The sequence below is a fragment of the Aedes aegypti genome, chromosome 1 (assembly GCF_002204515.2).
Source record: "Aedes aegypti strain LVP_AGWG chromosome 1, AaegL5.0 Primary Assembly, whole genome shotgun sequence".
Lineage (NCBI taxonomy): Eukaryota > Metazoa > Arthropoda > Insecta > Diptera > Culicidae > Aedes > Aedes aegypti.
This window is the reverse complement of record NC_035107.1, coordinates 95410258-95431470: the sequence shown is the minus strand read 5'-3', so window position 1 is coordinate 95431470 and position 21213 is coordinate 95410258. Positions and strand designations below refer to the sequence as shown.

Genomic DNA, 21213 nt, shown 5'->3' with positions numbered 1-21213 from the left:
TTCAATAATTGGCGCATCGCCAACAGCTGTAGCCTAATTTATTGACTATGGAGTAAATGCCGCGAGGTATGCAATGCTCATTGTAACATAATATAAATAAAACTGTCAGAACAAATTGTAGTTTCGTATTCCTACTGCCTTTTCGTGGATAAAACTATAATTTCATCGAATTAGCATGCAAACTCATCGTAATTCGTTAAATTTATTGCTAAGAATGTTGTATCACGCCGTCTTCAATTACACTAGCGAGTCAACTCCACGTAAAAATAAAAATTAAAGATGTGTGCAATAGTTGAGCTCAAAGTGTGCATAGGATGCAGATGTTTTAAATGTGTGCAATAATTGGGTTTTTGCAAGATAAATGTCATGAATGTGGAAAAAATTAAATCAAATCAATCAAAAAGCACAAACATCGATGGGAAATCGGATTGCCGAATATATTTGCCGGTTTTGATGGAAATTCAGTTTAGGTTTAAGAGATTCTGTCATATTTGACACCCAAATTACTGACGCTGCTTCCTTAACCGTGCAGTAATTGGCAATTTACCCTACTAATCGATATTATGATAAGTTCCACAAGCATGTTGAATTATTACTGGAAAAAATGTCACAAGGCTGAAAGCTAAAATAGCTCTAAGAAGATCCGCCTATTTTAAGTTTCCTCCCACTGTGCGCTGCGGTGCTATCTTCCCTTGATTCCATGTTCGTACACGTGTTCCAATCGGCAATATCGCACATCAGTTGCTGAAAGAGAGGTGGATGCTTTGATGCATCAACTGAAGAAGATTTACCGGTCATCGGTTTAGCTGACATCGAGGGGGCTTCTGAGCTCTGACTGCTTGGCTTCCAACGTATTGGACGGTTGGAAGGTTGTTAGGTGGGACAGTTGCCCCTTTTAATCCGAACCGAAGTGTTGGAGTACACGTGTTCGGTTGGATCCCGTGTAGGACTGCTTAGCGTGCTTCTGTATATGGACGTGGGAATTTAACTCTAGACTTTTTCCACTTCTATGGAAACCTTTCGCCAGTAGGAGAGAGTAAGAGCGTGCTGAGGGTTGGGAAAAGCGGGGAAGGTGGTGATTTGTTGTTGTTTTGCTTACATGGGACGAAATGTGAATACCTTCATTGGTGATGCTTGTTGTTTTGACACAGTTTGTTTAGCTATCAAAATAGAATACACGAATAGAGTAGTTTTGTTTTTATACTTCTCAAAATATTCGTAAGTCGTTGCAAATTGTGTATGTCTGATCAACGCTGATCACCGATACACCTTTTTGACGATTGGTATTGATTAAAGAGAAAGTAAACAAAGACATCTTCAATGGTAGATAGGTCCTATGCAAAGTTACGCGAGATTTGGTGAAAACATAAAAACCATTAAAAACGTCGCACAATATAAATTCCAACCCCATTTCAAATGACATTTAGGCATATGTTGATCAAACTTCTATCCTATCATGCATTTATTGCAAATCTGTACGAATCTGAAAGTGTATTAATGTCATACCATTTTACATCATTGCATTCCAATCAACCACTGCCATGATATGATACAATTTCGTGCTATCACTTTCGATTTCCTTTCCAACTTGCCATTATGACTTCGCATAACTGAGAGCACCTGAACGGGCGACAAAGCATCCGAGCTACTGATATGCCATCATATCTACCATTCAAAATTCGAAACGCATCATAGCACATCTGGGAACAGTGGAGAAAGAAAGCTCACACACCCTCTTCGGGCACATGGAGCAAAAACAATGGGTGTAATGAAATATTTTAAAAGCCCAAACCATGCATACCGACCGATCTCATACGCGTATGTGAAATCCAAATGGGTGGAATTCGGAGGAGACGGTTGAGGAGCGGAAATTGAAAGTGAAAACGCAACTTCGTTGGATGTGTCCAAGAGACAATCAACTCATTTGTGCGTTTGTGATTGGCGGTTCAATGGGTGAGATGTTAAGATTTTGTGACTGATTTATAACAAATGTATTGTCCCAAAGATTGAAATGTTGACAAAGCTCTAAAATTTCATTCCAATTTGGATGCTTTAATGAAATAATGATATAGCTTTGATCAACTTATTTACCCAAAACGATGTGTTTTTTTATTTTTAATTTATTATACAATTGAAAATCATTTTTTTTTGGTTTGGGACTAATTTGATGACGGTTATGTGAGCACGCAAAAATCCTAACTACTAAGTGATCATTATGTCACAAATGTTCACAAATTATGTCACGCCCCAAGGTTTGGAGGTGGGTAAGGTAGAGCGTGACAAAACTTGCAAAATGTTTGGAGGTTTTCCAGGAAGCCATTCCTCCCAATGGCCCGTTTCCCCGACAAACGATTCAGTTCAAGAAGGTGCAAAGATAGTCTTTCGTGAGAGGATGGTGAACTAGGAATAATGATAAACAATCAAAAGAAGGAGATATTAGATCATTCTCGGCGAAACAATGTAGCCGAAAAAATTTGCCAAAAATGTTGAGAACAGTGAAACTCGAAAAAACCGCACCTTGAATTGCAAAAATCGATGACAGTTATGATTGCATATAGTATGAAAAAACAAAAAATCCATACTATGCGTTAATTGAAATGATCGCTTGGATAGATCATGTGGTGGGGATGCTGTCATCATTCATAGGCGTATAAAACATTCACTTTTTTGTCATTTGAAACCAAAATTTATGAAACATTGAGTATTTCTGTTGAAACACAGTTTAGTATATATACTTTCATATCTGCTTTTTTGCCTTTTCCATGCATTGGGCAACAGGTTAATTTCCTTCAAACTGACTTGCATTAAATAACTCACAATAATTTTTTTTTTGTCATTGGTGGCTTTATTGCCGAACATCGCTCATAGAATAGTTTGCAAATAAATTCCAATGGCAGAATTTTATGTGATGGGTGCTCTACAGGATATTTCCCAATTCAATACCCTGATAGCCCTACTTGTTTTCTCTTCCAAAACCCTTCAACGATTGATTTAGTTTTAACCGACTCCAATCACCTCTGAAGCCAACTGGTTACTCACGCTGATTTCGATTCTGAACATGTTCTTGTTACGTTTTAAATACCCCATGAGCGGTTATCAATCCCATCAGCTCCACTGTCCATTATTTGGGAGCCATACAAGACAAACATCGATAGGAATCTTGATTTTAACATTTCTTTGCAAACAAAACTTGATATTGACAATGCTCTCGAAATTTTAACAAATTTCATTGTCGAAGCAAGGAGCATTGCGACATTTAAATGTGAATTAAAATTCTAATGCGTGTTTAAAGACGATGATCTTAAACTCTTGATCCGTTTTCGAAACGTGAGGCGAAGGCAATAACAATGCACTTGCAATCCTGCTGAGAAAATTATATGGCAGGATCTGCAAAAACAAGTCAAAAAACTGTTTTCTCAATCCAGTAACAGAAAAAATAAAATAAAATAAGATTTCTCAATTGGACCCTGGCTCAAAGCCATTTTGGAAAATATAAAAAAAATGCAAAACCTAGGAAGTTAATTCCGACATTGAAAGGAGAAAACATTTTTTTTCTAAATAATTACGAAATAGCTCAAAAAGTTTCTATGCAGTTTGAAAACAAACACCATTTTAATTTGAGACTCACTTGTCCAATTGCAAATCAAGTTACTCGAAGATTTCGAAGCCTATATTGAAACAGTACAAAATTTATTTAAACTTTTTATTTTCCAACAGAAATCCTACATTCTACACTTTCATTTAAAATGCTTACAAAGTAAATTAATCTTAAACCAAACTTCCCTCCCACAGCAGCAGGCTTCACTCCACGTGCCGTTTATTGGCTTCACACTCTGCTGCTGCCGCCGATGGTGTTGCTAATTGAATCCTGCAGCCTGCAGCAGTCACCTATTGAATGCAATAAACCGTCCAATAAAACTTTTCCTTCTGGTGCACCCCATTTCCGATCTCCCGGTCTCGATACCGGTGCCATTCGATCACCACTCGATTATGCACTCTCGATAAAACTTTATCCCATTTTGCAGTTCCACACAGCAAAAAATAAATTGTAATAGTCTGTCATTTTTGCTGAAAGTATGGTGGAATCTATGACAAAAAGTCAAAAGACTTAAGGATAAGAAAAATTTTGAAAATCTTTTTAAAACAAGGAAAAATTTGCCCCAAGCAAATTTGTTTCGATCTTTCGTCCTTTACGCCTCTTGTCTTTCAACCATTTATCCTTTTGACGTTTTGTCTTTCAAAATGTCGTCTATAAAAAAATTTGCAAACGAATATTGTTGAAAAATATCAATATTATAAATTTATTTTTTGCTGTTCAGCTGACCAACACCACCTGACCTGCCCGGAAGCACAAGATTCATGGTCCGCAAGTGTCCACCACCTTCGCTTCACAGTGACCTTCCCCATCCCCATCACTTCCACCTTCATTCACCAATTGTCCCTGTTCACGATTTTTCCAGTACTTAATCCAATTTTCTTCATCATCGTCACTAACGTCATTTGCATCGTCATCATCATCACAATCACGACCATCACTCTCATCGGAGTTATTGTTCTCTTGTTCGGGTGAAGAACTTCCCCGAAACTTATCACTTTCAATTACTGTCCCTCCTCTGCCGCTCGAATCCGTCGATCCCGAACTGGTTCCGATTCCGCCCGGAACCGGCTGGCTCGTCGAAGACGAAGAAGTTGCCGTTATAATTTTATTTGTCGGCGGTTGTGCTGCAAAAGATGAGATAACGTTTTACGATTACTTTCGGTGCGGAATCGAATTAGGCCGTCAATACCCAGGACGATCGCACTTGGCAAGAAGTGCCATAGATTGGTGGTTTTCTAATATTTTTGTGTTCAATCTTCTTTAAATTCAACGGGATTAGTTGTGCCAACAAACTCCTTGGAACCTTCTTCCTCTTGCCTGGTTGCCAAATATAATCAGGATTATTGTAAGGTCTCTAATATACCTGTATGTTTGTACCTCAAATCCTAAACAGTCACCGACAAGTTAATTGCAGAGTAAGTATGCTGAAAACGTTTTACGTTATTCACGAAAATAACTAGAATACTATTGGGAAACTTTTAGGATCCATCCAAACCACTCTTGAGTTATGACCATCAAGATCTACATGGATTATTTTGCTGTAAATTTACTGTAGAATTGCATTCGCTCTGTGCAATCAGTGAACATCTTTTGATAGATACCCATAGTTGTTTCGAATTTTGCAAAAAGACATTTACTGTGTTTTTTTAGATATTTTAAGATAATCAGAGGATTCTTAAAAATCGTTGAATTTGTTTCTTAAAACTCTAAATATTAGCCTAAGCACCTAACAGGAAAGATTTTTTCCCAAGTAACACCGAAAACATCTTTTCAGATAGCAGATAGCAGATCTTGTCATATAAGAGTTATAATGGTAAATACCATAACATCTTGTGTTATATAAATGTTATATAATAGCTATCGGAAAACAAGTCATCCCAAAACATTAAATGCAAAAATGACAACCTGTTTGGTTGATTGGATGCTCTACAAACGTACATAATAAAATGTATGTTGTGATAATGCATTTTAAACGAATGTTTTACAAGATTCAAACATCAATATACCCATCATCGTCGATTCATGTTGTGTGTTATTCTAACATCGACTATTGAAGTTGGGACAAAAATGCCATAATCAAACTTTGTGGAGAAAAATTGAACGTAATAAAATCGTTAACGGGTGGTTTTCTAAGTTCGGTTGCTTTTCATTATCACAAAAAAAACAATCGGTTTGATACCATAAACTTCTGAAAGAGTGGTTTCAGAGTGTACTGCGAATTGACAAAATAAATATTTTTTTTAGGTGAACAAAACTTCTGCCAACTGCGTTTGCTTATTCAACTAGAATTCGGTGTTGCACATGCACATAACGAATTTTGATATATTCACATTGGAAAATAAACGCACGGTTTTAACACCGTGGTTGGCACATCACGTAGTCCAGAGTGTTTTGTGTATATCGGCACCAGAGGCGCGTCCACGTTCGAAACCATGGGTAGGACAAGCGTAAGCAAATTCTTTGTGCACAGCGAAGTTATGAAGGATTCAGCTTTGAATTGGAAATTGAAAGTTACCATATTTGAGAGGTTCAAACGCAAACAGGGTGTAATTAAAACTTTGTTCGGTTTTAAGTTGTGTAAATTGTACTGTTTCCAAAAGATTTTCCACTTTTTTTCCACTGAACAAAAAAAAATAATTTTAAAAGACTGCCTTGTTTTTTTTTGACTCCTATACAATTTGTTTAGAAGGAAAAAAATCTGAAAAGACTTCAAAGTATATTTTTTAAAACCAGGTTTTAGTCACTGACACCTTTAGTTCTAACCAGTGCTGGGAATGGTAATAGTAGTAGGCTTGACTTTTCGCGAAAATCACGTGGCTCTCCCAGTACAGTAATTCAAAAACGTGAATCTCATCAAGTAGCCTTTGTTGGGTGCACGAATTTTCTAAATCATGAGTGTCATTGCGGGAAATGCAGCGGGAAATAGAACATTTTTCTACAGTAATTGCGGGTTGCCCTTAGCAACGGGTGTTTTGCAATTTTCAAGGAATTTGCCTACAGCAGCGATGGGCGTGAGTTTCACTGGCTTCGCTGACTGTGATTGGCTTGGTTTGGCTACTGTAGAGTGAGTTTCAGATTTTTTCCCAACCCTGGTTCTAACCCTCTCATTTTCAAGCCAGTCATTACCCAACGATTGAGAAAGCTTCTTGTTCTTACAGGGCTGGTAGCGACTGAGTGCTTTTAAAATAGGAAATCGAAGACCTCATGTCTGAAAACAAGAGACCTCAAACGAATAAAGACACAAAAAAAGGCCGAAAAGAGACCACACATCAACCAAGAAAACAAAACGGTAGGGGAATTCGGGGTAAAACCGACACCTTAAGCTTATTGATAAAATTTGTGTACTTTCGCTTGTTAAACGAACCTAAAATTGTTGTAGTATCACATATTGGTTATAAATCTATCAATTCTTGCGATCGCTGGATGATATATTAAGATTATACAGTGATTTAAATCAAATCGATATTTCATCATTTTTGGGTGAGACAATTGAGAGTGCGGGTAAGATCGACACCCTGTTGGGTTAAAACCGACACATCCACTTTGAGCAGAATTTATACGTTGTGAACATCACCATCACATTGTATATTTAAAAGAATGGTTTGAACATGATTTCGACATTTATGATCCCTTCCTCCAAAGTATTATTCACATATTACGTAAATTATTGAGAAGAGGCCAAAGATCCACTAAATATATGTAAAAATTTAAAATGTCCCATGCTAAGATATTAAAGTTGGGGTGAATACACATGGATATTATTAATTTGTGTTCATGGAATGCTTATGAAGATGAAGCTGTAGCGAATGATTGGTTGTGAAAATAAATACTGTTTTATTTTAACAAAACAGAAAAGTGTAATTATTTGTAGATAATAAAAACTGTCGAACCTCATAGTTTGTAAATAAACAATAAAATTAATTTATATGAACGTATTCAAAATTCTATTAATTCTGCAATTTTAAATGAGAAAAATTTCTGCAAGCTTCATAAAATAGGTTGAAACGTGATAACAAAGAAATATTTTTTTAATACTTAATGATAGCTTGTGGTAAGTCATATAGTGTCATATTTTACATGTTAACAAGTTCGCCATCCGTGAACTTCACTGGAATTCAAAAATAAAGACTCACATAAACTACAGAGATAGTCTTTCGATTAGAAAGATTCCCTGATATTAGATTATTAAGCAAAGAAAGGTATCGATTTTGACCCAAATGAAAGTGTCGATCTTACCCCGAGTGGACATTTATTTTTCGATAGCGTTTTCAGCTGTCGAAAAACAAAAAATAATTTCTCCTTCATGTTGTATCAACGTAATAATAGTAAATGATGATGTAGACGCAGAACAAATGATGATATTTTAAAAATTTCACATGCGAAATAGTTAAAGAATAACAGCGAAATATTGCAACTGCTGATGCTTCTATGTTATCCAATATGATTTTGTTGTTTATTTTGGCAGTTTATTGGTAGCTTCAGTTGTAATGTAATTCGAAACACAACATTTCACAAGTTATGATAGAGCGTGGTGGAAACTGCATGAAAATCTGCTCAAAACATGAAAAATCAAAGGGTGTCGAGCTTACCCACAGTGTCGGTTTTACCCTGATTTCCCCTACCTAAGCCAGAAGATAAGAGTATGATTCTTCAAAGCATCAGAGCAGATATTTCTCTACATATAATTAATTTATGTGTTAGTTCACAATTTTCTCTAGGTATTTCATCAGCAATTGTTCAGGTATTTGCCCAAATGTTCAGATAATGGCTCAAGAAATTTACACAGAAGTTCATTTACTGATTGTTTTCCAAGGCATTTCTCCACGAATTTTCTTAGGGAATTTCTCCAAGAATTTTGTTTAGGGTACCTCAAGAATTCAACCTGGATTTTACCAAGGAGATTATCTGAATTATCTGAATTCCTCCAAAAAAATGTTGAGACGTTTTTCAAGAAAGTCCTTCAAGATCTTATACATCCATCGATTTCTCTGGGACATCTTCTAAGATTCCCGGTCAAAATGTCTTCGAAACTTCGATCAATAACTTGTCCAGAAATATCTAACGATTTTCTTTAAAATTATATTTCAGGATTTATATAAGATTTCAACTAGGGATTTCTCTAAAGATACCTTCAGCGAGTGACTCCATGTTAACGCCAAGTAAACTTTTCTGAAAAATAAATTCATGAGATATTTCTAAAGAAAATCTTAGAGTAACCTCTGATAAAACTAGGGTAAGATTTAAAATCACTTTTAATGTACAAGGATCTCTTAAATAACTCCTGGACTCCTAAGCAATTTTTAAAAGATTTTCTTGATAATTTGCTTAGATTATCGGAAAAAAATCCATCGAAATGCTGGAAAAATTCCTAAAAAAAGATAGATTTGTGCGAAGAACCCATTTTGGATTTCTGGGAGAAAACGTGGATGAATTCTTGAAGGAAGCCACATAAATAGGCGGAAGGTTTCTCGAAGATGACCTTAAGCTATTTTTCCAAATACTCTGGAATAAACGTTTGTGGATTTCCTCGGAAGAAATTCTGTAGAGTTCTTTGGAAGGTTTGCTAGAGTAACAACTGGAGAATTCGGTTGAAAGATCTGGAGGAAATTCTAGGATAATGTAGGAAAACAAAACCATAGTGATGCCTTAGGAAATTACTGGAGGTAGTAGCTTAGGAGTTCTCAAAGATTTCCTGGAGCAAATTCTTGAGAAATTCTTCTAAGCATCCTGTGTAGAAGTCCCTGAGAGAATCTCAATAAAATTACTATAACTAATACTGAAGAGAGAGAGACTTACAATAAAATAGAGACCAAGTCTCTAAAAATAAATCTACTACCAGTCCTACCTTAAGGATCATTCATTCTATCAACTATTGTTAACATTCATATTAAAAAACATGAATATCCTTTATATCTATTATTATAAACTTTTCAAATAAATGTTATTTAAAACAATGACAAAAATACACCAAACTGCATGCCTTCACAACCAGTGAGCTTGTATTTTTTTTCTTTGCACCGAAGTGATCCGGCTAATTGCAAAAGTTTTCAGGAAAAACTGAAGATACTTGAAAAATGTTTCATCGCGCAGAAAGTCCATCAAATATTTTGCTGGAATTTCTTCACCAAATCTGAAAATCTCCTTTCAATATTATGATGAATGATGCCATAAAATATCAGTTGGAATTTGATCAAATTATAATTGTATTGATGATAAAAAGTATCAAGCTTTTTGATGATATTGTTTTTGCTTTCTTTTTTTTGTGAATCGTGGGTAGGACAACCCTTTGACTGTCCTACCCAGGTGTTTTTGTGCGTAGTACATGTCCTACCTGTCCTACCCACTTCCCGCGCCACTGATCGGCACCATAATTTCAAATTTATTCTGGTAGCAGAAAACACATGATCCAAATGATGTATATTTCACTAATGTTAAAATAAAGCAGGTTTCTTCTGTGCGGGTCAAAATTATTGTAGTCGAATAGGCTCTCAAATTGATGAATATCGTCGAAAATAACAAATAGCTACTGCGTGACGTCTGTCAACATTACTGCAATTTTCACATTGTTGATATTTGTAGAGTAATGTTTGACGTTTGGCAGATTAAAATCTATCCACTAAGCAAGAAGCTGTATTTAAGTTATTTGGGTGTTATAAATATTATTAAGAAAACAATCCAATGATTTTTTAGATAATATGTTTAAAATATGTTCTTATGATGTATTATGAACGTTATTATAAGTCAATCTAAATCCTCTAGTTAAGATGCTCTGGAGACGTTAATACAACGTAATTTCAACTCATATCTGAATCAACATACACAAACATTTCACATTTTGCTAAATACATAATCAGGCTTACAGTACCGGTTGAAAGCTTGAATCACCTTACTTCGAATCTATTTAATTTGCATATCGATTATATTAAATTTAATAAATTGATTAGAAATCAGAATCGATTTGATAAGTTGTGTCATTGACAGCGATGTAAAACAATTGAGCATGAAAAATTTAATAAAATAATTGAACCGTTCCAATATTTTTGGACGGTGCTGTAAGCCATATTAAATTCTACCATCTTATTTTTTCGTGAGAATTGAAGAAAATTATACAAAATTGCACAATTTTGGGTGACTTCGTTATACATTTAGAAATTATTATAATGGCCCATTAATTATTGAAAAGTGAAAATGAAAGCTTCACCATTAATTTTGATCCGCATAATAAACTTCTCAAATATCGTTGAACACCATCCTTTTTAATTTTATTCATCTCCGTGATGAAAAACAATCTTAGATTTTTTAGTTTGGAAACATTTGTCAGGTTATGGTAGCCATGTATTTTTGGAGGCAATTTTGTGTTTTTTTTTCTGTGAGTTCCTTCATTTTGCAGATTGGACATTTTAAGCAGATAGTATGTAATATGTTTGTGTTTTGCAAGTTATATAGCTTTCAAATAACGTCACAATAACCAGAACATTTGCCTGTATTATAATCTAGTCATCTTGTACCATATATATGTGGTTTGTACTTAAAAATAGCTCAATTACAGCACATGAAGCATGTCGTTATATACACTTGAATTGTGAGTCTTTAATGCTGAAAAATAACCTAATTATAACAACTGTTCATTATAGCTTATATTCTCATCTTTATTATGTTGAGAGTATGTTTATAAATCGTCAATGGTATGTGATTATAAGTGGTTGTCAGACCTATGAGCCGCCATTTTTTGCGCTATTTTAGCTATACAAGTGTTAGATATAAAGTAAATATCACTAGAAAAATACAACAGAATGTGTTAAAAACTGGATTTTTTAACTGTTATATAACAAGCTGTGTTACTTGGGTTATGTTTTTCGATAATTTGGGCCATTCAAAGTAGTCCAGAAATTAAGTCTTCCAAATCTGAAGCTGTCTGGTTCTCTAGATTTGTACTCTTGAAAATTTGAGGTTTGGCTTCGATGCATCATCACCTTAAGGTTGACCAAATGGTTATATTCATACCCCATGAGTTTTATATTTGCCGAAGTCCATAACATCTCAAAATAAAGTAGATATCTGTCGGTATAGCCATTGAATCATAAATGTCATTCACAAGGCTAGAAATTGTATGTTCTTATGAATAACATGTTCTGCAGTAGTTTCTAGCTACTTTACGTCACATATTCATAGTAGTTAGGATGATAATCCTTAATATTATCCCAAAAGTACCCGAATAACATCCTTGTTATTTTCGAGGGTCTGTGAATGCAGGGCTTGTAGCAGATCTGTTGTCAAAGACTTGCTAACTATTTTAATACAATGAAATCTCTAGATTTTAATTTCATGATACAAGGTCTATATGAATCAAGGTGGTCTCTGAAGTCACTTTTCTCCCACTCTTTCCTGCTTGCTTCATAAGCAGAAGGTCATGTATTCAATCCCAGGCGCGTCCTTTTTTCGTACTTTATAGTTGTATCTTTAACTTGCTTCTATCTACCACTACTAATCTATTACACTTAAAACTATTCGTTCATAGCAATCGCTAGAACAAGGGACGGACAAGAAACCGTTTTCGTACTTCTTTCATCATTATAGCACACCTGCTAACCACAAGCAAGCGTTACTGCCATAAAATTACCTTACTCCCTTTAACAGGCCTTTTTTACCCATTATTAATTAATCTTCCCGGAATTTTGATCAGAATTTTTTCAATGATTTTTTACGGTTTCTTCCAGAAATTCCCTTTAATTTCTACAGGGTTTGTTTGAGGAAGTCTATTAAAAACTACTCTTGGAGTCTCTCAATAGTTCGACCTGCAATTCGCTTCAGAAATTTCATTAGCAATTTCTCTAGCTGCTAACAAATGCACTACTCATTGAGGTGCGGCTTATTTTTCGAAAGTTTTTAAAACACCGTGTGCTCTTCTCATATCAAATTACACTAAGAGCGAAACCTCAAAGTTTCAGTTGAAAATATACCACCTTAAGGTAAATTTTCCTGTTATAGATTTTGACCTTCAGCGAAAATTCTTTGTAACTTTGGTATTTTCTAACTATTGCAAAGCTTTTAGCACCATTCTCTTTAAATTTAAATTAATGGAAAGTTTGTGAAACATCTAGTTTGTCTAAAATTAAAACATATCTTAGATGACAGTAGTTTTCTATGTATTTTTTTCTTCTTTTTACTAAAAAAACATCTTTGTTTGATCACAACTTCATGAATACTCAACAAATTCTATTTTTGTACATGCTCTTGATGCTTATTTAGTTGTTTGTTAACTGTGTACACAAGACATTTAATTAAAAATGTTTTGAATTAGTAATAAATCTTCAAGCTGTTTAGTGGAATACCCAGAATGAAAAACCGAATGAGGTATTATACCATTGAATTCCAATAGAGTTTGTATCCTTTGGCAGATACGTGTGTATGGTATTTGAGAAAAACATGATTTTTTGTTAACGAAAAATACTAATTAAAAACATTCATATTTTAGTACCGGGATTCAAGTTTGTCAAACGTTCAGAAGGTCTAAGCAACAATTTCATAAATGTATCATTGCAATTATTTAAAAATAAATTCACAATTAGGCTTGCAGTTTTAACTAGATACACCCGATTCTGTTTTTGCACGGGGGATGCGTACCGTGCAAAAAAAGATTTCAGTTCAAAATTTCAAAAACCGTGCAAAATAAGTAATACCATCTCATGCAAAAATGGAAAAGAAAAAAATGTATGGAAACTTTTTTTTGCACGGCCGTGTAAAAAAAAAATCCGTGCAAAAACAGAATCAGGTGTACTTTAGTAAAATATTAAAAATGTTATTTCTTGCAAAGATCACAATGCATAGAAAAAAGTTTTTTGTTTTATCAAAAATAATTTGTTTCTAGCAGTTTTTGTATAATAACGTGGGCAAAGCCATTTTTATGTTCATATATTATATACGCAGTTTAAAAACAACTAAGCTTGTAAATATACTTGGAATTGCTTTAGAATCTATTGAACCGTGGTCAAACATTAGATGATTTTTCTAGTAAAAAGAGGAAAAAAATGTCTACTTATAACTAAGGCGCCGTCCACAAAATACGTAACACTCTTGGGGGAATGATAATTGCAACTTCCCCACATGCACCATCAAGTCGATCATAATGATAAACAAAAAAGTTTGGATCTCATTTGAGTTTGGATACAGGTTTCAAATAAGTTTCAGTAATTACTGCTATATGTATGTTATTATCTGTAAAAAAATAAAACAACTGGTTCTCTTTACCATTTAAAGAACGAGCATTCCAATTTAAAATATGTTAATTTTTATTTGGATCCATTAGAAAATCGTAATACAATAACAATTTGATTAGTAAATTTTACACCGACATTGACTGCTTCAGTCGTAGTGGTTGTTTTGAACATTGCATCAATCATTTGAATCAATTATTCAATTAAAACATCAAAATCAGAGGCAGACATTTCACTAGAAGTAGGTGTATTTTCTGACAATTTTTTGTTGGGATTTTAAGTTGACGAAGAGGCGAATGCAAATTACCTGCAGCGACAAAAAGCATGGAAATTTCCGTTTGAGTTGAAAAAATTCGGACGGTTACTCGTAGGAAGAAAATTTGAAGGGAAGAAGCTGGAATTGCCTGCGACTTAGTCTTAGGAATTTCATTGGGTAAATCCATTCAAAATTAAAGATTCGAACGGTTACCCGACGAAAAACATGAGATTGCGAATACGATTGTGATTACGAAGCAAGCAATCGTTAACTGTAAATGAGTGTTGTTGGAGATTCTTCCTGAGCAATTCCGGCTATGAAAACCGTTGCCGTATAATTGCCAGGTACGAACATCAACGATTTGTTTGCGTGAAAGGCATTCCCAAAATTGAAGCTTATGGTTGCCCCCGCAATTCACGGACACAAACTTTTTGGAGTCTATCCTTACAGGGCAGATGTCCTTAGCGTGAGAAGAACCTCCGCAAATCATGCATTTAGCATCCATGCGACAATTTTGGGTACCATGACCACACTTCCCGCACCGACGGCTCTGAGTGGGGTTCTGAAAATTTCTCTCCAGATTTCTAGGAATGGTCCCATGTCAAATGTTCATCGAACTTTAGTCTTGATTTTTCTAAAGCTTTAATATAATAATAATCTATACTTTTGTTAAAGTGATTAAAATAATATTCTTGAGAAAGCACTTTTCGATGAATGGATTGAGTTCTGTTCTCCATAATGATGGAATGGAGAAAATCCAAGTGAATCATCTATTCCACTTTTGTTCTCTTCAAGTGACTTTTAGTCACTTGAGAGACCTTCAATTTTGTCGTCATAAGTAAAAATATGTGCTTCTTCTCTTTAAGATTTTTGAGAAGAAGTTCGCGAAAAACGACTATCTTCTTTCTTTTCGATTAAGAAGGAAACCTTGATTCCCTCAATGGTGTTCAAGATCCTCTGGCTAAATCCTCCGAAACCCTACTCAGTTAATCCAGACGATTCTTCCATCTATGAAGTTTTTTCTTTAGTATGATTACCACCGTCTGCTTTTGCCAACGGGTTTAACGGAAAATTGAGTGTAAAATAACTCCGAGGTCAAAACTTGAATGAATTTGTATTATAGTTCATATATATCCATCAAGTTTTGATTTCATATATCACTTATCGGTGATTAGTAGAAAGCATTTATGATAAGTGTGTTTATTAAAAATGTACATCAGATTGAATATTTTAGGACCCGTATTTTTGTCTACGAAAACTAGGAAAGGAAAAGGAGTTTGCATTTGTAATAGAAAAATGTACCCAAAATTTTAGGAAATCACCACGCTATAGCATTTATAGTAAAGTAAATCCGTCCTGAAACATTGCGGGTTAAATCATGCCAAATTCAATCACCCGAAGTGCGTCTCCTGGCCAGTTTCGCCTCGTCCCCACCGGTGAACAGCCGCCCGAAGCTCAGAATCATCTCGTCTAGCAGTCGATTCGCCGTAACCGATCCCTGGGCTTTTCGAACTTGACTTTCGGAAATGATTTCTGCGGGCGGTGACGGCGCAGCACTATGATCTGGATCGACAATCAAGTACTTGTTCTTCTTCACTTCCTCGTCGAGAAATGTGCGGAATTCCTGCCGGAAGTAGTCGTTGATCAGTCGCCAAACTCCGGTGCTGTAGGCAAAAATGGCCGCCACGAAGAAAAGGCTCTTAAACGCTAATAGTAACATTGTTGATTGGATTGGTTCGCTTTTGAGGACAATTAACAACGGTTACAGCTCATCCTCTTCATCTCCGTAGATCATGGACCGAAGAATCTCGTAAGAATGCTTCATTTGAGGCCATGCCATGGTGAAGAACATTACCAGGGTGTTTGCAACGACAAACAGTTTCATCATTTCGATAGCTGTGGAGAAAAGTTGAAAATTCCGTCATTTGTCAGGGGTAATTTTTCACTCGAACCAACCTTGTGGGGAACGCATGTACTGCCCGAAGCCGGAATTGATGTCTTCATCTCCAGCAGAGGCCGTTTCCGGCGCAGCGGTTTTGTCGTTTCCCTTTTTGCTGTTGTTGTTGTTTTGTTGGTGTTTACTGCCCTTTCCACCACCACCGCCAGAGGGTGACTTCTTATTGGCACCGGAAGGCATAATAAGGCATTCGGTGGGGAACGGGTGCAGATACTCTAGGCGGCGGATAAACAACTGCTGCTTGTATTGATGTATTCCAATAGCCGGCTAAAGATTGATGTATTTGGGTGCACTGAAAGAAAATTAAACGGATGATGATTGTAGAAAACTCCATTTTAGGATTACATTTTAAGTTGAAATTATCACTGTTCTAATTCTAATAGAAAATATATTGAAACCAATAATCATTTTAGCAGTTTTTTAATATTTAAATTACTGACGGGGTTGATGGTCCAATAGCTACCGTTTCTGCTCCATAAGCAGAAGATCATAGATTCAATCCCTGGCTCGCCTCGTTCCTCGTACTTTGTAGTTGTATCTTTCATTTGCTTCTATCTCCCACTCGTAATCTATCGCATTTACATTATATGTTCATAGCCAGGCTTGGGAAATGTGACCACAATTTGCCACAGTTTATCGATTCTGCCAGTCAACCAAAACACAAAGCAGCACCATCAATACCATCAGGTGTTGCGCTGCCAACGATTCACACACTGCTTGACTGTTTCTGTCTCTCCTCTATGACCGTTTTCGGGCAGCCATTCCAAGGTGAATGATTGAAAAAAAGTTAAATAATTCAATCGCATTTCGCTTGTGTTTTCAACTTATTGAAATCTATTAGCCCTAACAGCAATACATATAAACACGTTCATTTTTACGCCGCCTTTATCGAGCAGAAATGCAAAACCCCGAAAACTGGAGAAATCGTGTTACCACTGTGCTCGATTATTTTCGCATTCGGGTTTGAATAAACGTTGGGAAGAAGAAAATTAAAGTTTTGAAGAGCCGTGACATTTTTTTGTTTTGAACGGCCATTGATTGCTTTAGACTTTGATGATCGTGTAGAAACATGTGAATGTTGAGGTGGTAAATGTTTCTTCTTCTTCTTCTTGGCATTAACGTCCCCACTGGGATAGAGACGGATATTCAGTGTAGTGTTCTAAGAGCACTTCCCCAGTTATTAACTGAGAGCTTTCTTTGCCTAAGTTGCCATTTTCGCATTCGTATATGGTGTGGCAGGTACGATCAGGCCCGGATTTGGGGGGGTGCCGAGGGGGCAAATGCCCCGGGCCCCCCGATCAGAGGGGCCCCCCGAGAACCAAAATTAAGTACTACAAAAAAAAACTTTTCGATATTTTCTTTCGATTCTTTCGACATGAAATTTTAATTTTCATGTTAAAAATTGAATACATGAGTATATTTTTTGCTATTCTAATTATGTACCTGAATATCATAGTATGGTTTAGTCAATTATTATCCTTAAAGATTTTACAAAAATGTCATGAATGTGAACCCTTAATATTCAAAATTCTTCTCGACTTAGTTTTCAAACGTTATTAGAACTGAAAATGCGTTTCACGTTTTTGCATGAATTAAAAAAATATGGGAATGGTAATAGTATTAGGCTTGAATTTCGCGAAAATCACGTGGCTTTCCCAGTACAGTAGTTGAAAAACGTGAATCTCATCAAGTAGCCTATGTTGGGTGCATGAGTTTTCTTAAATGCAGCGGAAAATAGAACATTTTTCTACAGTAATTTTGGGTTGCCCTTAGCAACGGGTGTTTTGCAATTTTCAAGGCTCTTTCACTGGCTTCGCTGACTGCGATTGGCTTTGTTTGGCTACTGTAGAATGAATTTCAGATTTTTTCCCAACCCTGTGGCTAAACTTCTCAAAAGGGTCCTAAAGGCCTGTCCCAATTTAAGTGCCAAACGCTCAAGTTTAGGCCAAAAACGCATGTTTACTCATTTTTTAAGGTTTTTTGGTCCAAAAAACATTTTTTTATTTAGTTTTAGTTTTTGTCACACACCTTGGCTTAAACTCAAATTTTGGGTGTATTTTGTTTTCCGTGTCCCTTCCGAAATGTCAGATAGGAACAACCCCAGTGTTAAAACTAAAATCCCTGTGGTGTTTTTGTCGACTAAGCGAACGTCAAACATGATCAAAAGTGTCATGGTTCATATTTGGAACCATTTTTAAAATTAATGTTTGAATATGTTAAACTTTCCTGGATATGAGGTATACCGGAGAAGAGAAGTTCTGTTTTGGAAACGATATGTTCAGTGGTTCTTCAAGTTGCTCTTTTCGCTTCTGTGCTTCATTACGTTCGTTGAAACTGATTCAATTTCTTCGTTATCGTGACATTAATCTTTCACATGGCCTATGTTTTTTTCAGGATCATCGAGGAATTATATTCCTAGCTCTATCCTTCTCAACATGATGCTTAGGAATAATAGCATTGCCCTGTAGGAGGCGAAATTGTTGAAATCCTGATACAACAATTACTGGCGTAATTTAAGGTTCCAATGATAATGGCCTCATTTCATACAGGATTGAAAAAAAGTTCTTGTCATTATATCAACTAATAGTTTTGTTCATTTTGGCCAAAAGAGAACAATAAGAATAATAAAAAGATGCAATGTTCTATATGAAAGGGTTGGAAGCTAAATTGGAGGAAAACGGCTTTGAAGCTTTTCAGCAATTTTTCACTTCATACAAATTATATAGAAACCAAAGCACAAGCCAATCATCTACGAACTATTGAAAAAGGTCAAATTTTGCGATGTGTATAGGTAGCTTAAAACTGACCAAAATGTCACTTACATATCTTAGGATCTGATTCAAAAATTAAATTCAGTACGTTAGTTTGTGGAATCGTGCAGATTTTTTTTATTGAAGGGCCCCCTTTATGAGATCTGACCCGGGCCTCCCAAAGCCCAAATTCGGCACTGGGTACGATGATACTCTATGCCTAGGGAAGTCAAGGAAATTTCCATTACGAAAACATCATGAACCGATCGGGAATCAAACCCAGACACTTCAGCATGTTTTTGCTTTATAGTCGTGGACTCTAACCACTCGGCTAAGAAAGGCCCTTTTGAAATATGTACTGGTATCTTAGCTATCGATTGCAGTTGGCAAATTCCATGTTCAATCTGTAAGTCACATAACTTCCATAGATAAATCGATGAACTCACGAATAACTTAAAAAATGGCCTTTGAATTTTTGTATGTATTTTTTTAACTTTTGTTCCGAAACTGATGATTTTAGAGAAAAATGTTCTTTCGAAATGTGTAGTGAATTACGAGAACAAATACTCTCAGAATTTATCAGAAAAAAAAATAATCGCACAAAAACAAAAACCCGTATTTTTTATTTGTTACCATAGAATTTTTATAAGAAACAAATGTTTAAGACAAAGTTGCATGATATATAAATAAAAATGGAATAGTGTTTGTATGTCACGAATTGGCTTGAGAACGGGGTATTGGAGTTTGAACATTATTTCATAGTTATCAAGCCTGAACGATAATACTCCTTAACATTATCAGAGTTCAGTGACATACTCTGGTCAGCGTGCTGCCTTCGCCTCTTTGCGAGGGAGTGAATCTCCTTGTTCAAAGATTAATGGTAACAATTCGTTTCAAATGAGCCTATAGTTTTCATATAATCAAAAGTTGTTGTTATATTTTGGGATAACATTGATAATGGGTATGTTAACACATGAAAATCTACAAATACACAAGTGTTTCACATTATTGCAGTTGAAACTGGTTTTTATAATGTTTAAAGACGTAGATAAATAGAGAAAGCATGCTATTGGAGAGAATGTTGCCAGTTCCCCAAATAATCACTGTCCCAGAAAAGCTTTTGGCATTCATAATGGCAGTTCTTTCAAATATTATCATCCACGACATATTGGCAATATGTGTTCGAGTTGGAAATGACCTAATGCCTCTTTCTTTTAATTGCTTCCTAGTTCGCTACCCTACCACTAAATACCACTGAAGACAATTCTGGCACTTTTGGAAACTGTATCACTTTTTTGGGGAACGAATCATTTGAGGAAAAGGATCATTTGGGAAATGACATTCGAGGAAACAACATTCGGAAGAAAGTAGCACAATCGTAAAATCTATTATGGACTTCTTACGGAAATATCCGTGTAAAAGCTTCTGTGGAAATCTCTATATGGATCCATTTTCAACGGCTGTGCTAACAATCCAACGACCCTTAACGGATCGATTCTGTTTTTAATTTTCAACAAGCAAAAAATAACATCCGTTGAACGCGTGATTGTTTTTTTTTCGCGAAAGAATATTGTTTATACTGTAAATAAAACATTTTTTCCTTCTTTTGAGTTCCGGCATTCAAAAGATTAAATTAAAAACACTTAAACAACAAATGCTCTTGACCTATCGCCAGCTTTAAGGCGAATCCTGGCCTTATACCTCTCCCAACCTCAAACTGCGCAGCATTTATGATGGTGTCCCTGACTCGGAGGCCTCTTGTTAAATAAGTGCTACGTCAACTCTTCCTTCCCCCTCCCAAGTTACGGTAAAGATGAGCGTGGACGGGAATAACGATGTTCATTATATTGACATTTTTGTTTAGGATTGAATCAAGGTTCACTCCCCAGCCTTGTTCTTTAAAGCAGTCTTGATGGGATTATCAAAAAGAACATGAACATTGCTAGTATCCAATCTACGAAGTATACTGTAACTACGCTAACGCTATCCTAATAAGGACGGTTGTCTTACTTTGCTCCGGATATCGGTTCCCCGAATGTTGTTTCTCTGAACGCCAATGTCACTCCCATCTATAACCCCTTCATCCCGAATAATCCGTTTCTTCGAATAGCCCATTTCCCAGGTATATCACTATAATCGAGAATGATCAAATATCTCCTTCTTTTCGTGAAAAAGGATCATTCGGGAAACCGGCGTTCGGAGAAATAATGCAGATTCCTTTGTCTCTACCTTTTTGTAAGAGTGCAAAAAGTATTTTTGCAATTTTTCATCGCAATAAGCTGTGTTTTATTACTGAAATCTGTCATGGAACGGCCTACTTTCCTGCACTGAAGTATGCAGGTAGTACCTTACTGAATCCAGTGCTGTAATGATTCATTGCCCAACGCTTTCTCATTACGCAACTGTTTTGAGTTGCGTAATGAATCATAACACAACAA

At 35.8% G+C, this 21213-nt stretch overlaps 1 protein-coding gene across 1 annotated transcript in view; it reads right to left on the bottom strand.

The window, feature by feature from the left end:
- Positions 1-3851: 3851 nt before the first annotated feature.
- Positions 3852-21213, bottom strand: part of LOC5575817 — a 29139-nt gene continuing 11777 nt past the window's right edge. Inside the window, exons 2-4 of the mRNA XM_021842985.1 lie at positions 16025-16317; positions 15464-15964; positions 3852-4722 (exon numbers count right to left, since the gene is read on the bottom strand). Coding sequence (XP_021698677.1) covers positions 4358-4722; positions 15464-15788 — 690 coding nt within the window. The 5' untranslated portion in view covers positions 15789-15964; positions 16025-16317 and the 3' untranslated portion in view covers positions 3852-4357. The remainder of the gene's footprint in view (positions 4723-15463; positions 15965-16024; positions 16318-21213) is intronic.